Genomic DNA, 8,489 nt, shown 5'->3' on the forward strand with positions numbered 1-8,489 from the left:
CAAAATAGGTATTTTTCTACAAGGAACATATAAAATTCATTCATTTCAAGGCATGGAACTTACATGAAGTACTTTATAATGTAACTACATGCGTACATAAAAAAAATATGTTTAAAAATTACCATTGATAACTGATCGCAGCATGCAAACCGGACATGAAAACAAAACAATCTTAACAATCTACGTATTCATAATCGATACTTGTTATTCATTCGTCTTGTCCATACGAATTAATCGATAGATCATCAACTTTCACGGTCCAAATCGATATTTTTTGGTATTAACTTTTTAACGGACGTTTTAAAAAAACTCAAGGTGCGCGCATAAGTGCGTTGGAAGTTGGAACGTCGACGCACCTGCATTTTTAGGGTTCCGTACCGAAGGATGCCAACGGGACCCTATTATTAAGCCTCCGCTGTCCGTCCGTCCGTCCATACGTCTGTCTGTCGACGGGTTGTACGTCTATCTTATGAATCGTAATAGGCAATGAGTCGAAATGTTCACAGGATGTGTATTTCTATTGCCGCTATAACAACAAATAGTTAAAAATTTCAAAATGGCCGCCATAAAAATTAAAAAAAAAAAAAGTATTATTTCTTGTACGATTTGGTCTGCCGGTTCAATGTCGGGAAGTCTCAGTCGCATACGAAACCCGGGATCCTGAGACGCCTCATATCTGACGTGGACGGTACCGCTGGGGTTTTAGTGGGTATGCTGTAGAATGCTTGTAGCATTGCCAGTAAGCCCCACATACCCGCTTTTGTTCGGGATGCGTAACTGCATTTTTAGCAGCTGGCAAAAAGGTACGGAACCCTTCGTGTGTAAGTCCGACTCGCACTTGACCGTTTTTAACACTATTGTATGGTTATTCTCAAATTTATTGTAACAGGTGCCGTAATTCTAACAGATACAGGGAGTAATTGGCCTAGTTGTATTTTTAACAATAGGATTATAATTCATCTCATTGTTAGCCATATCCTATGGCTAGTGTATCATAATTTACAAAGGGCTTAGATGGCACAAAAAATATTAATTGTATTCTTAATTGAGAATTTAAAAATGAACTGTTATAATAATAATTAATTAGACTTTATTTTTGCTGACGGTATTTTTCTAACGACCTCCTTGGAGTAGTAGTGAGCTCTGTGGTCTTATTAGTGAGAGGTCCCGGGTTCGATTCCCGACAGGGGTTTGGAATTTTATAATTTCTTTTCTGGTCTGGTCTTGGGGGAGGCTTCGTCTGTGGCTAGTTACCACCCTACCGGCAAAGCTGTGCTACCAAGCGATTTAGCGTTCCAGTACGATGCCGTTTAGAAACCAAAAGAGTATGGGTTTAATGAAAACTGCCATACCCCTTCCAGGTTAGCCCGCTTCCCTCTTAGACTGCATCATCACTTACCACTTATCAGGTGAAACTGCAGTCAAGGGCTAACTTGTATCTGAATAAAATAAAAAAGTCCAGTGCTTGCACATGTCTCTTGTAAAAACTTCCACACTTGTAGGCATTACTAGCGTATAGAACAGACACCCCGAACCAAAAGTTTGCTTCATTTTGGTAAGAATTTGAACTAAAGTTCGCTGCAGCGCTAAAACAGTAGTTATGTCATCTAACCAAACTAATAAAACATGCAGCGCTTAATAGCGTACAGAGTACAGTTTTCTCGCGACCAAAACGGCTTAAGCGCCGGGTATTTCATGGCGCTTCCGCGTTTCGTTCAACGATGTGTAACAACAAGTCGCTGCTATAGATTTTACAAAGCAGAAGTGACACAACTTTTGTACCTACTACTATCTAATACACAGAACATAAAAAACAGTGTTTTTTTATGTTCTGTGATCTAATATACTAGTCTGCCTTATCATTAATTAAATAAACGAGGTGAAATAAAAATTCGTTGCAATTTAATATGTATACACTTTATTTGTTATACAAATCTATACTTCATTAATCAATTCATTATTTCTATATAATTCATCATTAGTATTCATTAATCGTGATGTCGCGGTCACGTGGTATATTATAGTAGTGTATGTACGTACATACTAACATTAACAAAGTAAGAAATATAAGATACCCACTAAACACAAAATTGAATAGAAACTATACAGAAACCACACTTACCGATACTAGTATGGTCTTTTTATCGCATGGTACAGCAGTTTTCTTCAGATAAACTCGTCCTGTTTTTGTATAATGCTTATCCTCATCCTTAAAGTGCAACGAACATATATATGTATGAGGAGTCGGAAGCCATGTTTCTTCATTCCGATTATTTTGCACAAATTTTATCCAAGTTTCTCTTTTATCATGACCCGGCCGTAGAAACCTTCATAATTATTTAGGTTATTTAGGTAAAAGTCACAATTTACTTATTTTACATCTATTCTACACAATAATAAATAACACTTATACTATTGACAAACTGAACCACAAAATAGGTACAAATGTATGTTGCGTATCTGCGTCTTTTGTTTTCATTACTCTATGATTAGTATTGCAAAATGGCGGCGCCCGGAACCACGATTCTAGTGAGCATTGTTACATCGAAAAACTTTAAATCAAAGAGTTTTAACGTTTAAATGTCTAATTACCGATGAAATGTTAAACCATCACTTTTTTTTGATGTTCTGGAGTGTTTACGGCAGTCTTTAAGAACACAACCAGGCATTTTGATGTTGTTATTTATGCGAGCCAAACCCGACTAGTCTCTACGGGTGTTGGATACTCACTGGATTAGTTGCGGTACAGTGTACCGCAAAGCGTGGCGCAAAATCGAGCAACGCGTTGACTTCTCTATACGTAGTAGTAATACCTCAATGCTTGTAGGGTAGAATCTTGCGCCACCCGAATTCAGCGGCTCCCCGCGACTCGTCTGATATCTTCTGACCATCTAGTGGGGGTTTTCCAACGCTGCGCTTTCCTGTTTGAGGTCGGGATTCAAGCAGCTTTGGGACCCTGTCTATCGGTTTTTCGGATTATGTGCCCTGCTTGCCCTGCCCTTCAGCTTCGCAACCTGTTGAACCTGTTATTCGGTTATTCTGGTTCATTTCTGATTGGACTTAGTTACTTACTACTTAGTTTAGACGCCACGGTGGAACACACATAAATACAAACCTACATACATACATAGACTGCTAAAATCATAACCCTTCCTTTTGGCGTTACCATAGTCGGGTAATAAACATAGCACCAGAATAGCTTAACTGATAACAGCACAGCGCAGCATAGCTCAATGTTGATTGGCCACCCTTAATGTGTTGTGCTGGGGTCGCAGGTGAGATCCTTGTCAAGCAAAACCCATCAACTACCTTTAATAATAAACATAAAATTATCCCCTCATGGGCTGACATTTAGCATGAACCCCCTATTTATATGCTATGTAATTATTGTCCCCAAACAAAATGTCAGCGAAAATTTACGTTATTGATGTTATCGTTAAATTAAATAACTTCTCAGTATTTACTTTGTCATTTAAAAGCGGTAATTATTTTGATGGACTTACTTGTAATGCGAATGCTTGAATAAAGAATAGGCAATATCTTTGTAAGTTCTTAATTATTTCAAAGTTATTGCCTTGTTAAATGCTAAAGTGCGTAATGTGAGCCTACTTGCTCGTACTGCATACATAATCGCTATCTATAATGACTAAAACAAATAGACCAATTAGCTACAAAAAGAGAAACTGACTGACTGACTTCAAATCATTGGTCTGGTCTGGTGGGAGTTTCGGCCGTGGCTAGTTACCACCCTACCGGCAAAGCCATGCCGCCAAGCGATTTAGCGTTCCTGGTTCCGGTACGATACCGTGTAGAAACTAAAGGGGTGTGCGTTTAATAAAAACTGTCATTCCCGTTCCAGCGGGGTGATTCGCTAACTTAGTGTCTAACACTGAATGATAGCCACCGAGCTCACTTTTTAATAAATTGAAGGTTTTCTACGAAGAAATATTTATGATCACCCAGTGAAGCAGCAATGTAGAACCAACCAACCTCGGTGGCTATCATTCAGTGTTAGACACTGAGTTAGCGAATCACCTAGCAGGTTAGCCCGCTTGCATCTTAGACTGCATCATCTCTTACCACAAGGTGAGATTTCAGTCAAGGGCTAACTTGTATCTGAATTTAAAAAAACCTATAGATTACATAAAGTAACAAACAAATTGCATAAGCTAACAGTTGCATAACTGTTATAGGTACTAACTTGTATGCAAAACCTATTAAGACGTACGTGCCTCAGCTTCCTAAATCATTGTTTACGTAGGCGTATTAGGCTGTGTCCCCAGTAGGCAAACTGTTAGCGGCCGACTGAGTTTGCGGCGTACCGGTTTAGTACGCCCTTCCATATATTTGAAATGGAGTGTCCACAGATTGCTAGTTTTGCGCTCACTTTACGCAGTTTGCAGCGTTACGTGCGCCGTAGTGGCCGACTCACAGCAAAACCGGTTGCAGTCGGCGACGGCGATATGCTTGTTCGCCGGGCGTAGTGAGTCCGTTTGCCTCAAACTGTTCATGCGGACAGTTGGAAAGAAGCTATCGACGTGTTCGGACGTGTTTTTTTGCATCGCTTATCTAACTAATCTCTACGCACACACACCACAGAAAATCCAAGATGCCTTTTGATACGGAAAGGTTCATTACGGAAATACAAAATAGACCATGCATATGGAACTTGTCGAGTGAAGAATACAGCAACAGAGTATTAAAGCAGAGCGGTTGGAATGAAATCGCTGTTATTCTATACGATGATTGGCAAAACTTAGAAGAAAGCACTAAAGTAAAAAAAAGTAAGTTCCATTCTAATAAAATTATTATTTATTCAACAATATACTTGCATCACTCACTACATAAAATAAAGTATCATAATCACTACGTAGTATTTACGGCTTTACAAACTCCGTTACACCATTTCGTCCTGTAGCTACACCTTAAAAATACTTCTCTTGCCAGGGTAGTTTTCCTTCGTAAAGAAAATAGTTTTTAAAGTTATCTCTTGTTGTCTTTCCAGAATTTGATACAGTAATCATTTGGCTTCTTGTGCTTGTAAGAGTTGTTGAGGTACGTCGCGAAAGATGTGTATATTGTACTTGTTCCCTTGCTATGACAAAATTATGTAAAATACAAACAGCTTTTACGATAGCGATGGTTGTATTCACATTAGTAGCAATCGGTGTATGCAGAACTCTCCATTTGTTTGTTAGAATGCCGAATGCACATTCCACGCATCTCCTAGCCCGACTATGGCGATAATTATAAATTCGCTCTTCCTTATTTAAACTTTTATTAGGAAAAGGCCTCAAGATATGCTTTTGCAATCCAAATGCCTCATCTCCAAGAAACACGAAAGGCTGGGGCAATCCATTTGAATTAGGCAATTTAATAGAGTTAGGAATATTCAGAGACCCACGAGCCAATTTTTTGCCGAAAGCACTTTCTTTAAATATATTACTGTCAGCATTTCGTCCACAAGCACCAACATCAATAGCTATAAAAGAACAGTTTGCATCTGCTACGGCTAACAGAACAATTGAGAAGAACTTCTTATAATTAAAATAGTTAGATCCACTTTTTGGTGGTTTTCGAATACGGATATGCTTGCCATCGATAGATCCTATACAATTAGGATAGTTTGTTTTTTTATAATATCGTTTTGCTATTTCTAGCCACAGTTCTTCAGAAGGTTCCGGCATTTCCTGTGGCTGTAAAAGATCCCATATAATGCATGCAGTTTCATTTATTATTTTCGATACTGTCGATTTTCCAACAAGAAACTCTTGGGCAATTTTTCTGTAACTTAATCCAGTTGACAGGAATCTAGAAAGAATATGAAGTACCGGTTAATTTTGTTTCAGTAAAAGACCTACAAAAAAAATGGAAGGGGTTGCGCGACTATTACACCAGAGAAAAAAATAAGGATTCCTCACTCAAAAGCGGAAGTGGGGCACCAAAAAAACGTAAGACGCCATACTTGGATATGTTGCAGTTTTTGAATGTTTCTAGAGCTAGCAACCAGACATCTAGCAACATTAGCGCCGAGACGTCTAGCAACAGTAGCACTATGTATGATGAAAAAAAGAAAAAGATGACTGTGTTTCAGGAGGCACTACTTAAATCGATGGATAAAAATAGAGAATCCGACCCAGATATGAACTTTCTACTAAATATTTTACCGGAAATGAAGACAATGTCCCCAACCCAGAACTTTGAATTTCGGTTTGAAGTGATGAAACTTATTAAAAATATTAAATATAATGTACACAATAATTATGACGGTGCTTTGATGCAAACTGGGTGGACGAATGCCAATAACTACCCAGATCAGTACGGCTACACGAGTGGAAGCAGTACGCCAAATGTGCAAAACTATCCTTCAACCTCAAACAACTACAACCCAGTTGGAAGTAGCAGCATTCGAAGTCCTCGAAACAGTCCATCACATAGCTCTACAGGTTCTTCAGTGGAAGTAGAAGACATAGAAGCAATATTGCGAGGTGGTTCAGACCACATTGAGGATGACGAATGACTGGTTACCTACTCAATGTTACCATGCTAGTTCCTAATCCAATTTAATAAGACTGTAATTTGAAAAGTGATTGTTAAATTAAAAACTAGAATAATACTTATATTATAAATGCGAAAGTGACTGTATGTTTGTGGGTTTGTTTGTTTGTACCTCTATAGCGAGCCAACAACGCAGCCAATTGTCCTAAAATAGCATAGATATGTAAAATAGAACATGAGTGATTGATATTGTAGGCTACTTTTTATCCCGATATTTTCTACAGGATCGGGAGCAGCGGGACTTAAAATTTTATACGCGAGCGGAGCCGCCGGCCACCCCACTAGTAATTAAAATATTAAGTTGTCATTACATTCGTTGCTGATTTTTAATATTAAAATTTTTAAAATTCAAAAGCGTCAATTATTTACTTACCTCAAAGTTATAGTAAGCCGTTCTTCGGGACTTATTGTATCTCTTGTGATATTATTTTTAGCAATGTACTGGGTTATAGAGTTCAGCAATTCGTCAAATGTATGAGAAGTCATATTGAAATACTGGTAAAATTTTTCTGGATATTTCCTTAGTTCTGGGTAAAGAACATGAAATTGTCCAATGCTCAATCTTTTCTTGTTTAAAGGGTGAACCCAGTGCTTCTCTTTATCCTCTTTCAGTGCCTCTAAGATACCAATTACTTCAAAAATATCCATCGTCACCAACACAACCACTCCCTTCGTATAACAATAGTAAAGTGAAAATTCAGTCGGTCGACCTAAATAAGCGGCTAACTCATAAAAGTTTGCAGCTCACTCGAATTTCAGTTCGCCACAAATTTGCGGCTCACTCAGTCGGCCGCTAACAGTTTGCATACTGGGGACACAGCCTAAAAGGCACTGATCCATTCGGTGCTATAATATACGAGAAGCTATGAATCTATGCACCACACTATGAAAACAAAAATCTAATTTCATTGATTTTTCAATGCCTGCTTTTGTAATAAGAAAGAGTTAACATTAACACAACACATTTACGACTCTCTATAATATTATGGTCTAGCATTATAGATAGTTACATTTTTTTTTATTCACTATAGGCAAGCGCTTGACCACAAACACACCTGATGGAAAGTGATGATGTGGTCTAAGATGGGTCTAAACAGGGAAAGATACAATTACTTACAATCTTATATTTTTGAGTGGCTTGTCTTAACCAAGGTTCTCATTCTGAGCCAATGCTAGGCTCTGAAGTCTCTAATCTATAATTAAGGTGTTGCTTAGCTCATCCAAGTCCTTGTTCTCATCAGACTTATTGTTAACCTACAATTAATTGCACATAAATTGGTTTTCTGTTATATAATAGGTGACTTATTTGTAGATTTCGAAAGAAGTAAGTGTTCTGAATGGATGACATTATCTACATACTGAGATGAGCTAATTTTAATGGATTATTATAGACTAGAAGGATGCCCGCGACTTCGTCCGATGGATTTAGGTTTTTAAAGATCCCGTGGGAACTCTTTGATTTTCCGGGATAAAAAGTAGCCTATGTCCGTCCCCGGGATATAAGCTAACCATGTACCAAATTACGTCGGAATCGGTTAAATCGGTGGACCGTGAAAAGGTAGCAGACAGACAGACATACAGACACACTTTTGCATTTATAATATTAATAAGTATGGATTTAATTAGTGAAATATACATTTCAATCTTATCTTTGAGTGTGGCTCGTCTTAACCAAGGTTCTCATTCTGAGGCAATGCTAGGCCCTGCACTCTCTAATCTATAATTAAGGTGTTGCTTAAGCCATCCACACAATTACCCGTATCTTGAGCCGCCATTATGAAGTTTTAATAAGATATATCGCGCAACGGTTTAACGCAAGTTGTTTTATTGAGCTTTAGAACTCACTAGATTTGACACACTATTAGGCCACGGATACACCTGTAAGTTTTACTCACGTAAGTAGCTTACATGATTAATTTAGGACTTTACTA

General features: G+C 38.1%; 2 protein-coding genes across 3 annotated transcripts; one reads left to right on the forward strand and one right to left on the reverse strand.

Moving 5' to 3' along the window:
* Positions 1 to 4,267: 4,267 nt before the first annotated feature.
* On the reverse strand, positions 4,268 to 7,380 carry LOC123868195 (protein ALP1-like). 2 transcript variants are annotated; one of them, XM_045910611.1, is made up of 2 exons: positions 6,932 to 7,380; positions 4,268 to 4,503 (listed from the first exon to the last, which is right to left on the reverse strand). In XM_045910611.1, the coding sequence occupies exons 1-2, from the start codon at positions 7,204 to 7,206 to the stop codon at positions 4,389 to 4,391; spliced, it is 390 nt and encodes a 129-aa protein (XP_045766567.1). In that variant the 5' UTR covers positions 7,207 to 7,380; the 3' UTR covers positions 4,268 to 4,388. The 2 variants fall into 2 exon arrangements, with proteins under 2 accessions (XP_045766567.1, XP_045766566.1); XM_045910610.1 differs by lacking the exon at positions 4,268 to 4,503 and adding an exon at positions 4,790 to 5,811.
* On the forward strand, positions 4,498 to 6,893 carry LOC123868198. Its single transcript, XM_045910614.1, has 2 exons — positions 4,498 to 4,784; positions 5,850 to 6,893. Exons 1-2 carry the CDS (start codon positions 4,610 to 4,612, stop codon positions 6,518 to 6,520), a joined length of 846 nt encoding a protein of 281 aa, XP_045766570.1. The 5' UTR covers positions 4,498 to 4,609; the 3' UTR covers positions 6,521 to 6,893.
* Positions 7,381 to 8,489: the final 1,109 nt, after the last annotated feature.

This window comes from Maniola jurtina, chromosome 9 (genome assembly GCF_905333055.1).
Source record: "Maniola jurtina chromosome 9, ilManJurt1.1, whole genome shotgun sequence".
NCBI lineage: Eukaryota > Metazoa > Arthropoda > Insecta > Lepidoptera > Nymphalidae > Maniola > Maniola jurtina.

Coding starts and splice junctions, on each gene's coding strand:
- LOC123868195 (XM_045910610.1), bottom strand. CDS start 7,206: ATGGATATTTTTGAAGTAATTGGTATCTTAGAGGCACTGAAAGAGGAT. Junction 5,812..6,931: donor CGGCTTACTATAACTTTGAG/GTAAGTAAATAA, acceptor TATTCTTTCTAG/ATTCCTGTCAACTGGATTAA.
- LOC123868198 (XM_045910614.1), top strand. CDS start 4,610: ATGCCTTTTGATACGGAAAGGTTCATTACGGAAATACAAAATAGACCA. Junction 4,785..5,849: donor AAGCACTAAAGTAAAAAAAA/GTAAGTTCCATT, acceptor ATTTTGTTTCAG/TAAAAGACCTACAAAAAAAA.